General features: G+C 48.4%; 1 protein-coding gene across 2 annotated transcripts; it reads left to right on the forward strand.

Annotated features, from left to right (window-relative positions):
* The first annotated feature begins 2,692 nt into the window (after nucleotides 1-2,692).
* On the forward strand, nucleotides 2,693-17,536 carry GDPD2 (glycerophosphodiester phosphodiesterase domain containing 2). Of its 2 annotated transcripts, none has more exons than XM_015408959.1 (16): nucleotides 2,693-2,844; nucleotides 5,236-5,359; nucleotides 6,606-6,709; nucleotides 6,798-6,891; nucleotides 7,942-8,001; nucleotides 9,503-9,601; nucleotides 10,220-10,313; nucleotides 10,798-10,943; nucleotides 11,468-11,550; nucleotides 11,747-11,897; nucleotides 13,617-13,832; nucleotides 14,645-14,796; nucleotides 15,648-15,795; nucleotides 15,939-16,021; nucleotides 16,373-16,401; nucleotides 16,853-17,536. In XM_015408959.1, exons 2-16 carry the CDS (start codon nucleotides 5,258-5,260, stop codon nucleotides 16,903-16,905), a joined length of 1,614 nt encoding a protein of 537 aa, XP_015264445.1. In that variant the 5' UTR covers nucleotides 2,693-2,844; nucleotides 5,236-5,257; the 3' UTR covers nucleotides 16,906-17,536. The 2 variants fall into 2 exon arrangements, with proteins under 2 accessions (XP_015264445.1, XP_015264446.1); XM_015408960.1 differs by lacking the exon at nucleotides 2,693-2,844 and adding an exon at nucleotides 3,109-3,124.
* The last annotated feature ends 3,081 nt before the right edge of the window (nucleotides 17,537-20,617 follow it).

Genomic DNA, 20,617 nt, shown 5'->3' on the forward strand with positions numbered 1-20,617 from the left:
ACAGTATTGCATTTTGAAGAGCTCTTCGAATCTTCAGCTGGGCCAAAATACTGCTGTAAGGGTGTTGTCCAGGACAAGCCAAAGTAGACATACTGGATATTGAAAGAGCTGCTTTAGTTACAATCTTGTCTCCGGGCTGGTATTGACCTATAAAGCACCAAACCATCTGGGCCCACAGGACCCAAAAGGCTACCTCCTTCCTGTATGAAACTGCTCATTTTCTTAAGATTTTCCTTAGAGGCTTTCTCTGGGTGCCACTGCAGTAAGGTGACCAGTGGCAGTGCCACATTCATGCAATATCTTGTCTCATGAGGTTTGGGTGACAGGTGAAGAATGTTGTTTTGTTCAGTTTTGGATTGAGTTGGTTTTACTCCAGATTATGATCCTGTAACTGCTCATGCCCGTGTTTTAACCTGCTCCTCTTAACGTTGTCACTATGTTGCTGTGGCTTTATGTTTTAACCTATTTAGTATAATGTTTATGATCTTTGTGTAATTGCTGAATTAAATAAGAAAACAAGGTTGCAAGTCATCTGTAATACATAGTCACTGATTTAGGTTTATAACCCACCCCAGGCATGGACAGCTCTTTGGGCTAGCATCCAGACTGCATACAGAGCTCCCTGATTCTGCACCTTGGGGTGTGTTTTTTTGGTTCTAGACTTTAAAAAGGTGAAGAAAAGACAGAACCACAGTGCAAGAAAAGCAGGCTGAACTTGACGTTCCATCTAGGCTCATAAGCCCTCCTAGTTTTGGCCAACGATACCACAAGCTCTTCTTTTCTGTGCTCTTTTGGGATTCATGGTCTCCACATACACTGAGGTTAGTTAAGACATTTATAGTCAAGTAGCACATTTCATAATTCATTCTGAAGGACCTCAGGGTGTATCATGTACTGTTCGGTTCACTGAACAGTCTTCAGTTGGTTCCAGCAGATACCCAGGCTTTGGAAAAGCCCAGGGGGAGGAAAGTTAGAGAATAGTTTGCAAGTGCAAACTTGTATGGGCAGGTGTAAAGTGGATTTCTTGCAACATGCTCTTCAGCTTGTATTGTTACACACGTGGCCTGTGCTGTTGATGGGACATTGGGGGGGGGGGAGGCAATCTGAGAAGGACATGGGGCCAGATACCTGTGTTATGTGGAGATGCAGTGACAGCTCAGTGGAAGAATATATATTCTGCACACAGAACAGTCCAGGTCTGGGTTTTGTGGCATCTATGACTAAAAGGATCTCTGATATGGGAAATGCTTTTGCTGAGACCTTGGGGAGCTGTAGAAAGGTTGGGCTTGATGGATCAATGGTCTGACTCATCTCACATGCTCATGCATGCAAATTTATGTTTAGCCTTAGTCAGACCAAACTGAGTCAGACAAGGCTTTGTCTTGCTAACCAGAAATACAATTCTAAACTCAAACATTTGGAGGGGTGGACTAAAAGCTGCTCCATTCCAAATTAGCACATAGAATGTTTGCTACCTCTCCAAACTGAAATGTGCAAGACAAAGGCAGACTCTTCCCGGCTGCAGAGTCAGGAGCACAGTCAAGAGACCAATCAAAGTGGTCTACTGCACCAGCACCTTGGTCTATGAATGATACTATTCGGCAACATGTGATTGTTCATGCACCATATATGCACCAAAGCCACATGGCGGAAACTGCTCTTCCTGACCCTGGAGCAGAGACCCTGCCTTACTACCAGGCAATCTAGCACAGCACAAAGAAAGGGACAGAGTCACATTGGAGCAACAAACACTGCAGCATCCTGGAAGTGTGTGCACTTGTGTGTGCATTTTCACCCCAAGAGAACCCCAAGGGGATACTCCCTTCTTCTGCTTTTGGGGTTGCCAGGTCCCCCCTGACCACTGGTGGGAAATGGGGGGGGGTAGGATTGCCAGATCCAGGTTGGGACACTCCTGAAGATTTGGTGGCGGGGCCTGGGGAGGACTGGAACCTCAGTGGGATACAATGCTATAAGAGTCCACCCTCCAAAGCATTGTTTTTCTCCAGGGGAACAGATCCCTGCAGTCTGGAGATGAGCTGTAATTCCAGGGGGGATCCCCAGGTCCCACCTGGAGGCTGGCATCCCCAGCTCTCGTGAAGAGCTCATTGTATTTTCCTGGGTCACGGGGAGGCAGCCCTTTTCAAATAGCAGCTTTTGAAGTACTATGGGAAAGCTACAAGTTGCCAATTGTTTACTTGAACACTGTTGTATTCTTACTTCCCATGCAAGTGATGTGGATCTACTCCTCGAGCACCAAAATGCCTCAGACCATTCCTGAGGATACAGGGCTGGGGTGAGGTTCCACCCACCAACACCCTGAACGGAGGGACCCCAACTCCCGCTAAGAGTTTCTTCTCTGGCCACCCCTACCCCTTTGTCTGCCTCATACCTCTTGTCTAATCCAGTTGGAGCGTGGGCTGCCTGCAAACTCTGAGTCTGGGAGGTGTGTGAGAGACTTCCCCCACCCCGGGCCCCTTCTCTAGTATCCAAGCAGCCACAAAACAAGCTGCCCAGGCCTGGGAGTGAGTGACAGGGCTGGAGTGAGCAGCACAAAAGCAGCTCCTTCCCTGGCCTGCAGCTGCAGCAGCATCACAAGCCACTCACTCTTGCCTCTCCACCTCTCCCAAGTGCACCTGGGCTTGCCTGGCCCTGCCCATAGGTGGCACGGGCTGCCTTGCCAGGAACCGTGCAGGTGAGAGATCTGAAGAGTGTGAAGGAGCTCCCAAGAGCAGCAGCAGCAGCAGCAGCCCGTCCAGTGTGCAAGGAGAAAGGCAGCTGTCAGCAAGGGTGCTTTGTGAGACTGCTGCCTGCCTGGCCTCCCAAGGAGCTGAGCCCTCGGGCAAGGTGAGTGAGCTGGGAGGAGCACCAGAGCCCAGTAATCAAACCGAGCCCGTTTCAGCCAGGCCAGCTTGGAGTAAAGAGGAAACTCCTGGAGGCTAACCCAAAGGGCAGTCATTTTGGTGGGGTTGGGACTTTACCCCTCCCAGCCCACCGTGAAGAATACTGGAATGAGATGCTGGCTTAATGGGAATTGGGGGTGGAGGCAGTTCTGAACAAAGCCCTGTCATTAAAGGAAGGAGTTATCTGAAGTTGCCTGCATACCTTGAATGAGAAACAAACGCTGGTGAGCTAGAAAGAAGCATTTCACTTTCGGTTTCCAGTTCACGTTGGGCAGGATGTACTTGCTGAGGTTTAGTTTATAGACTTCTTCTCAGATGTCTTTTTGCAATGGATATGGGTTTGAGGAATGTTCCCTGGAGGAATGTTATCAGCTTTGATTTTTGTTTAAGGCAGGTGCTGCTCCACAGAGGAAGGGTGTGTTAAGTGAGAGGGGAGAGAAGGCTGCGCAGATTTAAGAGGAGGATTTCTTCCTTCCTCAATGTTATGTTGAAATGTTTCCAGTATTCTTGTACAGTAACCAAAAAAATCTGTACAAGTTGAGCAACTTCTTTAGAAGAGAGAAAATGAGTTTGTTTTTGCGCCCCCCCCCCTTCCCTTTCCGGACTCATCGGAATTTCACAGTGGTTGGTTTTGCGGAAAATGAATGGGAACTGTGCCAACCATGTTATCAGCAAGATGGGCAAAGGCACCCTGCGACGGCTCCTTTTACTACACTTTGCCAGCCGCACCAAGCCGTAGCCACCCACCTCTGCCCTCCCCTTGCTGGCACTGTGACATAGTCGCTGCACAAGGAGGCTGGAGTTTTTGAGCGGCGGCTCAGCTAAATTGCCCCCACCCCGCTGCCTTGTGCACCAAAGCCTGAAGCCTCTCTAGTCGCCATGGCAACATCTTCCCCAGGTCTGAGAGGCCCTTGCGGGGTTGGATCTCCTCTGCCTCTCCAAACTGCTTTGCACAAGACATACTTTCCTTCATGGAGATAATCTCCATCTGGGGGGAAACTTGCATGCTATCATAGCAGATGGATGTGTGAATTTTTTCCTCACTTGCTAATGGCTGCCTGTGCAACTTTAGGGTCAATAGGTACAACTGTAGGCTAGGCTAGCAAATGCGTGAGTTAATTACACAAGATGGTGCCCGGCTCTTTCCCAACACATCTTTGTGCTGGAAAAAATATCCTGTGTGAAGCTTCCTTTCACCTTTAGAACACGTTTGAGGCTCAGAGGGATCCCTTGGGTCTTTCTTGCACTACTTGTGCAAATAATTTTCTGTGTGGGTTGAATGTCCTGGGATAGGCTTTGCATTCAGCCGAGAGGGCGGTGCAGGAAGTGGGTTTACTGCCACATTTCAACTTTAGTGTACTTTTTGCGCCTTCTGCAAACAGACCCTCTGCCGCCTCCAGCAAGTACTTGGTCAGTTGTCCCTCATCTACTATCCCCGTAGCTTCCAAGCCACGTTCCTGCATTTTCCAGAGGGGCATGCATTGGGACCTGGAAAGGGGCATTATTTATGCACCAAGTGTGAATGAGGCAGAGAGTTAGTTTTATAGGAAGCAGTAACTGCCTAGATTTGCCAACAACCTGGAGAAAAGTGTCCTGCCCGTTTAATACAGGTTTAATGTGTGGAACTAGGCAGCTGAAGTTTTTCATGGCAGGGAGGTAAATAACATTTTGTTCAGCTTCTGTTAAAGGGGCAGGACACTCTTTCTCCAGGCTTTTGGCAACCTTAAGATGCTGTCAAGTGCGACTTCTGGGCAAAACCCTAAAAAAGACAGCACTGTGGGTTTCCCATCCCTTCTGTTTTCATGCACTCATGCATGTCTCTCATTCTCTCTCTGTCTGTCTGTCTGTCTGTCTGTCTGTCTGTCTCTCTCTCTCTCTCTCTCTCTCTGAAGAAAGCTGCAGCTGTCTGCTGTCCCGGGCTCCTCACAGCCCGGGCCTGCCCTGGCCTGACTGTTTGGGGTGGGGAGGCCAGGGTGTGACTAAGTGCACAGGTTTCCATTGGCCTGCTGCCTGATCTGGATTAGCCTCTGCTGGGAATCTGTCAGTGAATCTGTGCCAGACAATGAGATTGAGGAGCTCGGAACCTCAAAGAAACTTGGAACCTGGTGCTGGGGTGGGGTGGGGTGGATGGGAAAAGGGAGAGGGATAGACTGGTTGTGCATTCAAGCTGGAGTACTTGCTCCTCCTCTCTCCCACTTTTGCCACCATCATTTCCTCTTTGTGGAAATCCCCACTCTATATGACACACTAGGAGGCCACAGTGCGTTCTCAAAGACCACAGGAAGTACAATGACCACTCTCAAACTTCTTCCTGCCTGTGTGCTTTCTCCTTTAGGGCCTGGTGTCCCCGCCTCATCATGGCAAAGGATGGGGGCTGCTGCCATGCCTGTGCCACCTGCCTGCTCTGCCTGTACAGCTGCCGCTGGTCACCCAGCAAAAAGGGTATGAAGACCAGCAAGGTGAGTGGGAGACTCCAGGCAGCATCTTGGGGGATAAGCAGAGGGCTGCCCCAATTTGGTCAGCTAGGGGTGTTGAGGCTGAAGTGCTGGATTAGGCTCTGGAAGACCCAGGTTCAAATCCCACTCTCCCATGGAAACTTGCTGGGTGATCTTGGGTTAGTCCCTCTTTCTCAGCCTAGTCTGCCTCACAATACTCTGATTGTGAGGATAAAATGGAGGAAGCGGGAGAATGAAATAACACCATCTTGAGCTCTTTGGAGGAAGGGCATGGAGGGGCAGAAGGATTTCAAGCCTGGGCCTCCTTCCCTTTTTGGAAGAAGCCTGGCTGTGTCCTGTCCATCTAATAGAGGTTTATTTGGCCTCCTCTGTTGCAACAGCAAAATCTTCCCCACTTTTCTTTCCCCTTCCTCACATGCCCAGTATGTGCCCAGTCCCCTTCAGGGGGGATCTGAGTTCAGAATCCTGCTCTGCTGCCATATATTGGGCAATACAGCAGCAAAAACAAGGGGAAGCACTGTCTGGTCCATCTCATGGTGAGGCAAGCTGGACAGAAGGTGGAGGTTGGCGTGGGGTGCTGCGCTTTTTCCTTCCCATCCCTCCTGCAGTATAGCACTGGAAAGAATGCAAGTCTGGAGTTGGACAATGTCTGGAAGGCTGTGGGAAAGAGGCAGACTCTCGTCCCATTTTTGCGTCTGGTAAACAGGTTTGACGTGACTCTTTGTTTCCATTTGTTTATTTGCCCAGAGGCAAGGGCGGCAAAAGCAGAGTGTGCATGCAGAAGCAAACACAAGAAGCTGCCTTATGCAAAGGCAGACTGTTGTCTCCCCTGACTGCCAGCAGCGCTCTGGGGTCTCAGGCGGAAGTCTTTTACATCACCTGGTCATCTTCACTGGGGGTGCCAGGGACTGAGCCTGGAGCCTTCTGCATGTACAGCAATGGCTCTTCCACTGAGCCTGCCCCTCTCCCCTCTAAAAGTGCCACAGACATTGCAGCCTCTCTGACGCCTTCTGTCCATCTCCAGCCCAAGCTTCCCTTAGGGCTAGCACAGAGCTTCGTTTGAAGTCCTGTTCACGAGGCTACGGCTCAGCCTTACAGCATGCAAGATGAAGAGTGCCTCCGAGGAGGTGCAGAGTGCCCCGGAGCAATGTCAGCAGGCTTCCCCGTAAGAAAGGGTGCCTTCTGGGGATCCCAGTGTGAGGCTGTCACATCTGGTGTCCTTTTCCTAATACAATCCTTTGCCTCGCAGTGTGACTGTGCCTGGTTTTTCTTCCTCTTCTGCGTGTGTCTGTTCACACTGGCCTGGCTGTATCTTGCTCTCGTCACCCTCAATGATTTCCACCTCCTCAATGAGTGAGTAGAAAGCACCACAGTCCCCACACTCCACGGCCGACCCCAATTTCTGAGCCAGGCTGGCTGTGACCTTCTTTCTCCTTGACAGGTTCCTCTTCCGCAAGTGGGAGTGGTGGCTTGACTGGTCAGTGGTGATGCTGTCTGGAACGGCGACTCTGGTCACCTACTCGTCCCTCCTGCTGGTATGATCTTTGCTCTGATCCTTCCTTCCAGAATGCCCCATCTGAAATTCCCCGGCCCAACTTTGGGAAAGCGGCCAAGCGGTGGACTCCCGGAGCATGATTGCCCTACTTGCTACTTGATGTTAATGGTCTGCCTACGCTATAAGCTGAAAAGCAGTTTAAATCAGAGGTGTCAAACTCATTTGTTACAAGGGCCGGATCTGACATAAATGTCACTTTCTCGGGCCGGGCCATGTGTGCCATAAAACATGCCAGGTACTAGAGATATAAACTTAATAAAGGACAGGAGCTGGTGAGCTCTGAATTGGTGTGTCCTCACTGCAGGGCCCCATGGGCTGGGAGGGGGGTTCAGAGGAAAACCCACATAGGCGGACCGGAGAGGCAGCAGTGCAGCGCTGGGCAGATGCTCCCACGATGCTTGACTGCTGCATGCAGATGAGGCTGTTCTGCTGTGTTGAAGCCACAATGGAGTGGCTGCGCCCACTCCCTCCCTTGCATCAGTTGCTCACGGGTCGCCTAAGAGCCCTGGGTGGGCCAGTCCCGGCTCCCAGGCCTTATGTCTGACACCGCTGGTTTAAATGCTGCAGCTGCCCTGCCTGACTGGGAATGTAGCTTTGTGAGAGGGCTAGCAATATCCGACACAGGAGAGCTACCAGTATCTCGCACAAGTGTCAGCAGCATCCTGAAACTACAAGTCTCAGAGGCTTCTAGTTCTCAAGACAAAGTATATGGGCAATGCCTAGTGAAATTTCAGGAGCCGAAATGGGATGCTGAGAAAGATTTCGATGCCCTGCAGAGTCAAGAGGAACATTACTACCAGTTGTAGAATTAATTATGCAGAGGAAGCAAAGGTATTTAATTTTCATAATTCCTAGCATTCTGCTTTTCTATGGTCAGGATTTGGGTTGCCTCAATGTATGATTCTGTTTTGGTGCAGTATCAACAGCTATGTTTTGCCCTGCACAAATGTCAGTATCTCCCACACTCTGTCCAAGAAACTATTCAGAAGCAGACTCCTAAATTGTGACTGTTTCCCCCTTTTTATTCCAGGTTTTGGCATTCATTCTTCAACTTTGCCACCAGCCCTTGAAGATCCATTGGCTCCACAAGGTAAGTTTGCCCATACCCACCATTCTGGCTGCAACTTTGTCTTCTCAGGGTTGCTCCACATTATGGATTTCCTAAAGGGAAAGTGTAATCCCACCCACAGATTTCCTGATATTTAATGTACACTAGGTGAATAGCTATGATTAGGATGCATAGCTTCCAAGTGCGTGTACTCCCAGTATCAGTCTAACCTACCTCACAGGGTTGTTGTGAGAATATAATGGAAGAGATGAGAAGTGTGTATGTTGCCCCAAGTTTCTTGGAGAAGGGTAAAGGTAAAAGTTTCCCTTACTCGAAAGCCAGTTGAATCTGACTCTAGGGGGCGGTACTCATCTCTGTTTCCAAGCCGAAGAACCAGCGCTGTCCGAAGATGTTTCCGTGGTCATGTGGCCGGCATGACTAAACACCAAGGCGCACAGAACACTGTTACCTTTCCCCCGAAGTGGTACCTATTTATCTACTTGCAATTTCTTGCTTTCAAACTGTTATGTTGGCAGGAGCTGGGGCCAGAGACGGGAGCTCCCACCGTCATGTGGCACTCGTGTCTTGAACTGCCGAGCTACAGACTTTCCGGTCTGCAGCTCAGCATCTTAACCTCTGAGCCACCACAGCCCTTTCTTGGAGAAAGGGTAGTATAAAAATGTACTAAATCTGCATGCAAGATATTGCGTGTTAGAATTCAGGAAATCAATACTATGTTAAGTAGCTTACAGTCATGGCTTCCTAGCCACAGTATCGTTGCTCTTCCATACAATACCTACTACTACTACTACACAGAATACCTACTATGCTTTCAGTTGACAAGTACTGAGATGCAGCTGTGTTACTGTATCCCGCAGAATCTGTCAAAGACAATTTTATCCCATCCCTTTTCCAAGGAGTTCGGGGCAATGTGCCTAGGCCTCCCCTTCTCACAACAACGAGAAGAGTAAGTGACTGGCCCAAACTCTCCCAGTGAGTTGCACAACAGAGTGGAGATTTGGACCCAACTCTCTCAGATCCTAGTCAGACACTGCAACTATTACACCGTGCCTGTTAGGGGGATGACACGAGTGTAATCCTAGAGTGCATGAGTGCTAGTAGTGAACTAGATATCGTATAGAAATCAGAAGTTCAGAAGTGTGAGCCAGTAGTTCAGTGGAAGTGTGATGTAGTGGTTAGTGCGTTGGACTGGGATATGCAAGACCCAGGTTTGAATCTCCACTCTGCCATGGACACTTGCTGGGTGACCTTGGGCTGGTTACACACTCTCTGCCTAACCTACCTCACAGGATTGTTGTGAGAATAAAATGAAGGAAAGCAGAAGGCCGTAAGCCACATAGGGTCCCCATTGGGGAGAAAAGCAGAGTATAATCGAAGTAAATAAATAACTCTACCTTTGCTAAGGGGGCTTGATCATCTAAACATGCTTCTTCTCTTCCTTTCAGAAGGTAGCTTTTCTGGGCAGCTGGGAACCCCATTGCCCTTTCCAGGCGTTTGAAACTGTCCTCCCTGTTTCTTCCAGGTCCTCCTGATCTTGACTGTGCTTGTAGTAGCAACTGCTTTTGTGGGACTGGAAATTCAGTGGGCAGAGCAGTGGGAAAGCGCTCACATTGCCTTACAGGTGAGTCCACAGTTGATGCATACCCTTTGAGAATAAGGGTTGTCTTTCACGTTATAGCTACCACAGGGATGTGGCTTTGAATTGTCCCATGTTATTGTGTGCCATGTAGTTCCAACATCTTTACTTGTCCTTCATATATGCTGGGCTGCTACATTTGATCAAGTCATGGTAACAAGCTAGTAGACCAGTCTTTTGGGTGCATATTTTGGGTTGGTAGTTGCTTGTGCACCCTATTGGATGTTGTGCTGCATCACAAGGAATGTAGGAAGCAACCCAGGAAAGTCAGCCAGGCTGCAGACGGTAGCTTGATCACCAAGGACCACAAGAATTGATTGAAACTCTCTGTGTATGTGCACAGCTGCGTAACATGTGTTCCCAAGCATGTTGGAACATGACCTTTCCTTCCAGGTGGATGGAGACAGCAGACCTTGCTGCCCTCCCCCCCACCCCATGCAAGACAAGGTTCTGGGTGACAAGTTTGGGGGCCCCTGATGTGGCCTTTGTCTGTGCCCTGGCATCGTCCCCCCTTCCCCACCCTTTTTGGGGGCTCAGTCAGTGATGCAGCCTGAATTTCCTCCACCGTCCCAGATGACACTGCCTTTTTCTCTGCCATACAAGGCCACAGGCCCCTTCCTACACATTGGAGCTGTGGTCGGTGTGACACTGCTTGCCTGGCCAGTGGTGGACTGCTTCTATCGTACATCCCGCTCAGGTACTGGAGAGACCAAAGCTTGCAGGCTGGGGCTCTTAGCCGAGGTCATGGGAAAAGTTACCGTACTTTGTGCCCTCTTGTCTCTCACCCACCCCACCCCCAGTACTAGTCATTAAAGACCCTTCAGCAATACATTTACATCTTTTTAGAATCTGTGTTTGGGTTTACTCATGAGGTTGTTAAACCATATGGGGCTGCAGTGGAGTATACCGAAGTGAACTTTGTGGGCGAGCTTTCAGCAACTGGTGCTGTCATTCTGTTTAGCTCTGTTTTGGAGATTTAGTACCTCACTAGAAGGGAAGGAAGACACAGCCTAAGAAATGGGGGGGGGGCAGGGCAGGTGTTCAGAGTGGATGCTCTTTAACTAGGAGGCCTTTGGAGGGATGGGGCTGCAAGTCTTATGATCCAATGCATTTTTCATGGCTGCAGGAAGAACACCTGTCATGGTATCTCATGTGCATTTCCCATTTATGTGTCTTGACAGCCCTCGGAGTACTTCTCCTGCTACTGTACCTAGGAATAGTGATTGCTTTGTATCTGGCACCACTGGGTATTGACTCTCCCTGTGTTATGGAGCACAGCCAGCTGCCCCCCAAGCCAGCTCTGTTTGGGCATCGTGGGGCTCCCATGGTAAGTAGCTAGCGCCTCCAGTTGCTCCTGCAGCACAAGGAGGAGCACAGGATGAAGTGGCATTTGCCACTTGTAAGCTGCCTTGAGCTCCACAAGGTAAAAGAAGGCTGATATGTGTTTTAAATAAATTAAACGAACTGAGGATGGGTGGAAGAAAATACAACCAGAGAGGCTGAAGGAAGGTGTTGAGGCTACTTGCTTGCTTCCCTCCAAGGAGCAGCCCTTGGAGGCTGAACTTGTCTCCATATCCCTGGATTCTTCCCAGACATGAGTAACAAGAACTGGTGTAACAGCTTCTGCAGTCCATCCTCTCTGGGACTTTTGTAGCCTCCCCTGGAAACCAGGGACTTATCTGGCCATGGATGCTACCTACGGCTCCTGTTAGTGGCTCTCAGCCTCACACACTCAATGCTGTCAGTGACTCTGGGAGTGTGCACTGCAGACCGCAGCCTCCAAGTTAGGAGTGGGTTGATGAGGCATCAAGATCTACAATCACAAATCTGTCACTCTTGATCTTCCTCCAGCTTGCACCTGAGAACACACTGATGTCCTTCCAGAAGGCACTCAACTGTGGTGTGCGTGTACTAGAGACTGATGTCCTACTGAGGTAAGGGCAAAGGAAGACAAGAGATGTTTGTCAGGAAGGGGAAGCTTCCTTGGGCTCTCGAAGCATCCTTCAGAATCTTTCACTCATTCCTAATAATTTCTTTTGCTTTTGTCTGGCTTAAAAAAAATAATCTTTCACTTGTTCTTCAGGAAGTAGAGATGAGTCCAATATCTGGCCAAACTCTTTCTCTTTCCAGTGCTGATGGAGTCCCTTTTATCATGCATGATGAGAAGCTCACTCGGACAACAAATGTGCAAGAACTCTTTCCTACTCGGGCCCATTCCAATGCCAGCTCCTTCAGCTGGTCAGAACTGCAGCAACTGGATGCTGGCAGCTGGTTCCTGCAGGTGAGGGTCAGAAGAGGGTGCCAAGATCGCCCTGACCTGGATAGCCCAGGCAAGCCCGATCTCATCAGATCTTGGAAGCTAAGTAGGGCCGACTCTAGTAAGTACGTGGAAGGGAGACCTCCAAGGAACACCAGGGCCGGGATGCAGACAATCAAGCCACCTCTCTGAAAATGTCCTAGTCCCACTAGGAGTCACCAGAAGTCACCGTGGCTTGCAAGCAGACATACAAATTTTAAAGAGTTTGAAAAAGAAGTGGGTACTAAGATGAAGCCTGCACAAATTTGATTTAGAAGAGGATGCAGCTCACATGCTTTACAAACAACAGGTTGCTCCGCAGTATCTCATTAAAATGAGTTCTCTGGTAGCAAATATTGGGGAAGACCTTTTTTGTGTCAGAGGACCGGGAGAGCCACTGACAGCCAGAGGAGACAGTGCCAAGTTCGATGGACCTGCAGTCTGATGCAGTATGAAGTAGCTTCATATACTTATGTATGGTTTGGCTTTCTTGCCCAAGTCACCTCAAGTTAGTTGTTTTCTGCAGTGTACCTGCCCTCTGTCAGTGGCACAGTCTAATGGGGAGTCTGCTGGGTAAAAGGACCTGCCATGGGAAAGGGATTGGGGGGGGGGGATTTCTATCAAATATTTTTAATTTAAGGTTTACACTGTAGACTCTTGGAACTAAAGTGACCCTTGGTAAAATAAAACTTCTATACTGTTAACTAAAAAGCAGCATAAATATGGCAACTCATCAGACAGTGAGCAGGAGCAAACCTCTTGAATCCAGTGAGTCCATGGTGGCCACACCCATGGGGCAAAAACTCCAGACTAGGAATGGGAACATCTCAGCAGGCCCAAGCCAAGAGACAGTACAGAATTCCATGGACTGCAGGCTGACATGGCAAAGCCTCTAGAGGTCCCCTTGATACATGGGGGTAATTGTGTCTTACCATTATGAGGGGTGACACGATCGAGGTTTATAAGATTATGCATGGGAAAGAGCGGGTAGAGAAAGAGGTACTTTTCTCTCTTTCTCACAATACAAAAAATCGTGGGCACTCCATGAAACTGCTGAGCAGTCGGGTTAGAACGGATAAAAGGAAGTCCTTCTGCACCCAAAGAGTGATGGACACATGGAATTCACTGCCACAGGAGGTGGTGGCGGCTACAAGCATGGATGGCTTCAAAAGGAAATTAGATAAGCATATGGAGCAGAGGTCCATCAGTGGCTATTAGCCACAAGGTATAGATAGGGGCTCTGGGGCAAGTGATGCTCTTGTCTTCTTGGTGCTTGCTGGGGGGGTCAGCAGTGGGAGGGCTTCTAATGTCCTGGCCCCACTGGTGGACCTCCTGATGGCACTGGTATTTCTGGCCACTGTGTGACACAGAGTATTAGACTGGATGGGCCTTTGGCCTGATCCAACATTGGCGTCTCTTATGTTCTTATCTCTAATTGTAGCCCCTTACTCTTGTTTCCTACTAGCAAATGTATAGCACATGCATGTCCCTCTCCTGTTCCATTCACATATATGGAAAAGAGAAAGATTTGTTTTCCCTGGTGTGTACAGCAAGAAGTAAGGTGGGGAGAGCTCAGCAAATAGTTTGAGTTGCTCCTGGGGATCATGAAGCCCTTTGTGGGGCTGGCTCGAGAAAGACCTTGGTAGGAACAGGCTAAAGCAGCGGGTTCTGACATGCTCTCAATGGCTTCCTTTGCCTTCCCAGAAATACCCCTTCCCCACAGCACAAAGCTTCTCAAGCTCAGAACAGGCCACAGTGCATGCACAGAAGATCCTGTCACTGAATCAGCTGCTGGAAGAGGCTGCGAGACACAACGTATCTGTCATGTTTGACTTGCGGCCTGAGGAGGATCCCCAGTATGAGTACCTTGTCAACGTTACTGTAGAGACCATCCTCCAGTCAGGCATCGCTCCCGAGCTGGTGAGTGTGGCTGGGGCCAAGCGTGAAGACTGGTCTTCTAAGCTAGTATCCTGGGAGGGGGGTGGGTTCAAAGGGTGGTAGACTTCCTGACAAAGGGAGCACACAGGCTTGTCTTGTGAAACTTAATCTAGGTTAAGCCCGTCTCTCCCCCAACCCAAAGGCTATGCAAAAATAAGAAAGCACTTGGACTAATCATATGATGCACAATTATGCAGTTAAAATCCACGCTATATAACCTGCTTATATATTGGTGTTCCTTGGCAATAGATTTTATGGTCTTCATTATGCATACTCTAAGTCCTGTAATTTTGGATTCGGTGCTGAATGATCCATGTAAGAGTTGTGCCTAGTCTGTCACCACTATTCCCATTGTATAGGCTGTAGAACTGAGGCTGAGTTTCAGGCTTGAGGCACGGCTTATCATCTTGGGCTCTAACATGGCCAGTTGATGGCCTAGGGCTGCTCACAAGTGGATGTGATGAAAGTACACATCTAATAAACTGGCAGAGACCACTTTTGAACACAAGGGGGGAAGGACTTGCCCAACATTACTCAAGCCTTTGAACCCAGGTCCAAGCCCAATTGTCTGTCTATTGGGTCAGGCCAACTCTTGATTTTTTAGCTGGAAGCCACAATATGGTAAATTTCCTGCCCTTCCTTTCAGGATATGAGTAGCAAATGTCTCCCATTTCATGCTCTGGAGTATGCCTTGTGCCTCCCCGTTTCATCTTCTATTGACTCTGTTAGCTAGATATGACTGAAAAGGATGAGGAATAAGGAACCGTACCTCACACATTTTATTTCCTCTCCAGATTCTGTGGCTGCCAAAAGAGTTTCGAGAGCAGGTAAAGAAGCGGGCACCCAGGTTCCAGCAGGTCTATGGCCGGAAGAGGACGAATAATGAGACGAACAAGTTGCTATATGTTAACCTGCCCTACCAAAACCTGAGCAGCACAGAAATCAGGTTGGCCGGGGAGAGGGGATACTAGTGACTATCAGTGTTCCCTCTAAGCTCAGTTAGTGTGAGCTAGCTCACAGCTTTTTAGCCTCCAGCTCACAGATTTTTGTCTTAGCTCAGGAAGGATGGTGGCTCCAGAGCAAACTAATTTATGCAGCAGCCAAATCGCTTGCTCACAACTTTAATGCCAGTACCTCACAAAGTACAATTTTTGCTCACAAGACTCCACAGCTTAGAGGGAGTATTGGTGACAATAGGTCTATGTACAGACTGTGCAGCTGTGTTCAAGTACAGTATTGTGGGCCCAAAAGTTAACATCTTGCGCATCGCTACATGTGTATTTTGCTTCTAGAATTTATAGTTGCAGAGACAAGTTTAAAGATATGGGTACTCAGTAAAATCTTCAAAACTAGAGAGGAGCTAAGCAAGACTGATAAAGAAATAAGGCACATGAGTGGTCTGCATAGCTATCATCCTTTCGCATTGCCAGCAAAAGCAAAGCGAATTAGAAAATACCTGGAAGTCTTGCATAGTTTAAGCAGACATCTTTATTTTATACCCCACCCTCCCTGCTGAAGCAGGCTCAGGGCAACTCTGGACTGTTAGTTAAGATGATACCTGTCCCAAGATACTCAACTGTCCTGGAACACGGTAGCAGAAGGTGGTGCTCCAGCACTTGATGTCTTCAGTTTCCTGGTCTCTATCTTCTCCTTCTCTGGGGACCAGCTTTCTCTCCCTGCACCTTAGAGACATAGAGTTTGGCCACTGCGCTTCTTCTCTGGGGAAACTTCCATGTGACTACCTACTGTTGTGTTAGTACTAGTGTGTGTGTGTCTCTCTCTCCCCTTCTTTCCTAGAGAATACCGCCATGACAACATCTCTGTCAACCTGTATGTGGTGAATGCTCCATGGCTCTTCTCAGTCCTATGGTGTGCAGGAACCAGCTCAGTCACTACTAATGCCTGTCATGTGCTGCAGAAGATGGAGCGTCCCCTCTGGCTCCTGGTGAGGGCCATCTCAGTACCCAGCGATCCCCCCCCCCCCGTAGCGAGGGTGGATATTTAAGGAGATTGACAGCTGCCAGTTTACCACTTCAGCCCTCCCAACCACTCCACTGATTACCATTCCCTTTGTTTCCCTCAACCCAGCCTCCTGCCACATACCAAATGATCTGGATTGTTACCGACTGTGTCTCCTTACTGCTGATTGGCTGGGCCTTCCTGCTACTGAAGTGAGTACCCTTTGACTGGTGCCTTGGCTCCTGATGCAATGCCAACTCCCTTCTGTATTTGGAAAGACATAGTTCAGTGGTCAAGGGATTGCCAGCTGGCTTGCAAATGTGCAGAGGTAAAGACTGAACTGAGCCTCGAGGGCTCCGTGGGATCTGTTCCTAATGGAAGCTGGAACAGGCCTTGGCCTTGTACAAAGAACACAAGTGAAGCATTCCTCTTTAATACAAGGGCAGAAGCCCTTTTCTCTGTTGCTAGCTACAGCTCACGGGGGTATCTTCATGCTCACAAACCAGGCACGGGGTAGGACATGAATCTCTTTGAACTAATTCTCCTCCCTTGTCTCCTTACAGAAAGTGGTCCCGGAGAAAAGAGTCATCAGGTAAAGGAGGGCTTGTGGGTTTCTTGGAATTCTTGACACTCCTGGTGTCTTGCATGTGTTGTAGACTTGTTAGTCATTGGAGTAGGACTTTATGCATGCATCATCGCTGATGGGTGCAGAACTGGAAAGGTGGGATATCCATAAGAACTCCCCCAGCACACGCTTTCTTAGAGGTTGTTATAGTTGCAATATTGGCCATTTATCAAACTTGTGCATTGAGTCTCCTACCACACTTTCTTTTTAAGACAAACCTGCTTCACTTCAAGGCAGGGCTCCTTCAGCTGGTCCAAACACATCTCAGATGCATAAGCAACTTTAAATACAACTGCATACTGAATTGCTCTGCCCTCAAATAGCGGCTGAACAGCAATATTCAGGACCACTGCAGCAAGACTGCCAAGTTCCAGCTCAGAGGCTCCTGTACTGACATCCATCTCCTTGGTTCTTCCAGGTTCTGACTCGGATGTGCTATTGACAAAGATCCACAGCCTCCTGTCTGAGTGACAGGGAAGTAGTCTGAAGAGAACCCCAGGACCTGCCTCTCCTGTGACTGGCTTTGAGATCTCTCTTCATGGGGCTCATTCGCTGCTACGATCCACTGGTACTGCAGCAGTCTCTCCTCCCCCAAGTCCAAGAGCAGCACCATTTGTGTTGCCTTGAACCAGGATAAACTGGACTCCTGTATTTCAATCTGTACCCTCCTCTACATGGCACAGTGAGGGGACTTTACAGGTACTCTTTCACCTGCCCAGTGGAGTTATACCATCTGGACCAGTGGCTGGGCTCCTCCTGTCTCCTCAGCGTGATAAGTGACAGGATTCTTTTCACTGTGGCTGAAACATTTGTAAATAAAGCATCCTCTGAGGGTCAGAGGTGAAATAGGTTCTGATTCTTTGGGAAGGGAGAGGGCATCCTTTCTCTTTACAGCCGCCTAAGAACTTTACACTTCAAAGATTTACTGCAACTTTCACCCCGGGCCATCTGCTGGAACTCTGCAGAATGCTAGGTGGAGCGGTGGTCTGCTCCAGCTCCCTGGGGGTGGGTAAATAAATGCTTGCAGCCAGACACCACCCTATTGTTTCAAGTCCAGTGTTGCTAATTGATTTTTTTTCTCAGTTAGATATCAGCCCCAGAATTTCTCACACAAAGGTTCACTTGTATAGCATGTGAGGCCATTTCTTTTGTTCATGGTTGTCTCTCAGTGCTCCTTTAAAAAAAAATAATCTTGATTTGTGCCTGTCACTGATATAGACTTTGGGGACAGAAGAGTACAGTTGAGGATCCAAATTAATTTCTGTCCTACAAATTTAGCAATAACCTCTTTCACAGGAAAATTGGGCTCATTTCCCTGTATAACACCATTTGTGTTGCCTTGAACCAGGATAAACTGGACTCCTGTATTTCAATCTGTACCCTCCTCTACATGGCACAGTGTTCTGATTCTTTGGGAAGGGAGAGGGCATCCTTTCTCTTTACAGCCGCCTAAGAACTTTACACTTCAAAGATTTACTGCAACTTTCATTTCCCTGTATAATGTTAGGCAGCCATTGATTACATTAGGTAGATTCCCTGATTGAATTTGTTTGAATTTGTTTCCCGTGTAGCTGTCTTCAAACTCTACAGAGCATGAGTAGAGTGGACTACCGCTGAAGCTTTGGGGCAGCTTCAATAATGCATGGTACAGTGATCACATCACTAAATGAGCTCTTACAGATCCTGTTAGATTTGGGACGAAAGCACTGCAGCTCTTGACCAGCAGGTGACACTCTCTCCTTGTGACTGGCTGCCTGTAAAGGAAGCCTAGAGGGAGCTACTGGTGTCTTTCATTTCTTCTACTGAACGCAAGCTCTGTCTATATAAATCAATCTGCATGATCATTGGAGTGGTGGGATGGAAACACGTTTACCAACATTTTGAAAATAAGCCACCTTCTGCTCAATGTTATGGTTTCAGTATCAACTACAGCTCTTTTGCCTTGATGCAAATATAGCCAAGGTTGTGTACATTGTATCTTACACAAGCTACATGTAGCTTTTTTGATACAGAGCTCTGGTATTTTGTTTTAAACAAAAGCCATAACATAAAAAGAGCCCTACTGGATTGGACCAATGGCCTATCTAGTCCAGCATCCTGTCTCAGACAGTGGCCAGCCAGTTCCTCTGGAAGGCTAACCACAGGGCACAAAGGCCAAAACCTTTCCCTCCTGTTTCCTCCTGGCACTCTCCTTTAGTCTCCATGGCTAGTAGCCACTGACAGACCCATCGTCCACAATCTATCAAATCCCATTTTAAAGCTGTCTGTGGCTGTGGCCAGCACTACATCCTCCGGCAGCAAATCCCAGTTTAATTACTTGCTGTGTACGGAAGGATTTCCTTTTGTCTGTCCTGAATCTACCGCCCATCAGCTTCATTTGACGCCCTTGAGTTCTAGCATTTTGGGAGGGAGAAAAAGTTATTTGTCAACTCTCTCCACCCCACACGTCTCCCCTTAATCATCTCTTTTCTAAACGGAAAAGTCCCAGACTCTTTAACCTTTCGTCATAGGGAAGGCTGACACTTCCACTGAGCTATCTACTATGACCCTCTCAGTCTCTGCAGATCCCATTAGCCTATACTTGAAGCTGCGATTTCTTTGTACCAAAGTGCGTCAACTAATACTTACCAACACTGAACTTCATCTGACACACTGTCCCCTGCTCACCCAATTTGTGGAGATCCTCCTTGAGTTCTTCACAGTCATTCTTGGTTTTCACCATCCTGAAGTATTTTCTGTCGTCTGCAGACTTGGCCACTACACTACTCACCCCTAGTTCCAGATAATTTATGAACACATAGTACCGGCCCCAATACTGATTCTTGTGGGACCCCACTGCTTACTTCTCTCCATTGTGGGAACTGTCCACTTATTCCTACTCTTTGCTTCCTGTCACTGAACCAGTTTTATTTTATAAGACAACCTGTCCTCTTATGATGGGCTCTTTTTGTAGCAGGAACTCCTTTGCATATTAGGCCACACACCCCTAATGTAGCCAATCCTCCAAGAGCTTACAGAGCTCTTCTTACAGGGGCTACTGTAAGCTCTTGGAGGATTGGCTACATTAGGGGTGTGTCACTTAATATGCAAATTAGTTCCTGCTACAAAAAGAGCCCTGCCCGGGTTTTCTCAGGAGTCTTTGGTGAAGCATCTTGTTGAAAGCCTTTTGAAAGTCCAACAAACTTCTGTGGTTGAAAAAGTGGAAGGATTTGTGCCAGAATCTAGCTCTGGGTGCACCTAGTTCTAACAAGTAACTGCTGTTAATAATACCACAACTGCAGATAGCATGTCTCAGCTAGGCAAGGAAGATGAGAGCAAGCTGCTTCCTAAGAGTGCGCAGAGCAGCCACGGGAGCTTGGACATAGTTGGGAGCAGCCAGTTCTGTTGGCAGAAACACACTCGAGGGCTGCTCCCAAGGCTGCTGGTGGGAGGAATGGAATGGAATGTGCTGGCTGCCTGAGAGCAACTCTCTGTGCCGGAATGCAGCCTGCCCAAGAAGTCATCCAGAGCAGGCAGGGCTGCTCTCTCCACAGAGCAGGACACAAAGGCTGGCCAGAAGTGGAGGCGCCTCCTTGCAGTTGCTGCCTGGCTTTTCCTTCCCTAATTTTATTTGCAAATACAAAACAAAAAAGAAAGAAAAGGAAAAAAAACCAGGCAACTGAACAGACCATCTTGTCACAAGAAGAGTGAGGTTTCTGCTTGTAAAAAATGTATTTGGGAATCGAGGGGGGAGGTTACTTCCAAAACTTCTCTAAGGAATTAAGGGCTGTATAAAAAGTCAGAGGGATAATCTCCCTGTAAGTTTGGCCTTTCTTAGAGTTATCTATATTCATGAACAGCTCTCCTTCCCATCCTTCTCTGGGAACGCCTCACAACAAAAATGTATGTCTCTACAGCTAACACCTTTTTTGTTTTAGTGCCATAACCTACAACTGCTGTGCCTCAGAACCACTTTGGCTAGATTCGTACAGCTGCCAGAGACTCAGCACCTCTTCTCCAGCTGGGAGTGAGTGGAACAAATGCGGCTGGGGACAAGCTGCTCCATGCCTCTGTCAAGGTGGAGCAGCTTTCCCCCCTACAATGATAGCAACAGCCTATTGGGGAGGGCTCTCTCCCCTTCCAGGCAGAGGCAGCAACTCGATCAGAGAAACAGATGGGTAGGACTAGCAAAAGGACCAGCAGG

Source organism: Gekko japonicus, unplaced genomic scaffold (assembly GCF_001447785.1).
Source record: "Gekko japonicus isolate JY-2015 unplaced genomic scaffold, Gekko_japonicus_V1.1 scaffold19, whole genome shotgun sequence".
Lineage (NCBI taxonomy): Eukaryota > Metazoa > Chordata > Lepidosauria > Squamata > Gekkonidae > Gekko > Gekko japonicus.

What these genes read in the sequence shown, in the direction of transcription:
- GDPD2 (XM_015408959.1), top strand. Translation starts at nt 5,258, where the DNA reads ATGGCAAAGGATGGGGGCTGCTGCCATGCCTGTGCCACCTGCCTGCTC. An exon ending in GATTTCCACCTCCTCAATGA is followed by an intron (nt 6,710 to 6,797) that starts GTGAGTAGAAAG and finishes TCTCCTTGACAG; the next exon opens with GTTCCTCTTCCGCAAGTGGG. An exon ending in CTGAGCAGCACAGAAATCAG is followed by an intron (nt 14,797 to 15,647) that starts GTTGGCCGGGGA and finishes CTTCTTTCCTAG; the next exon opens with AGAATACCGCCATGACAACA.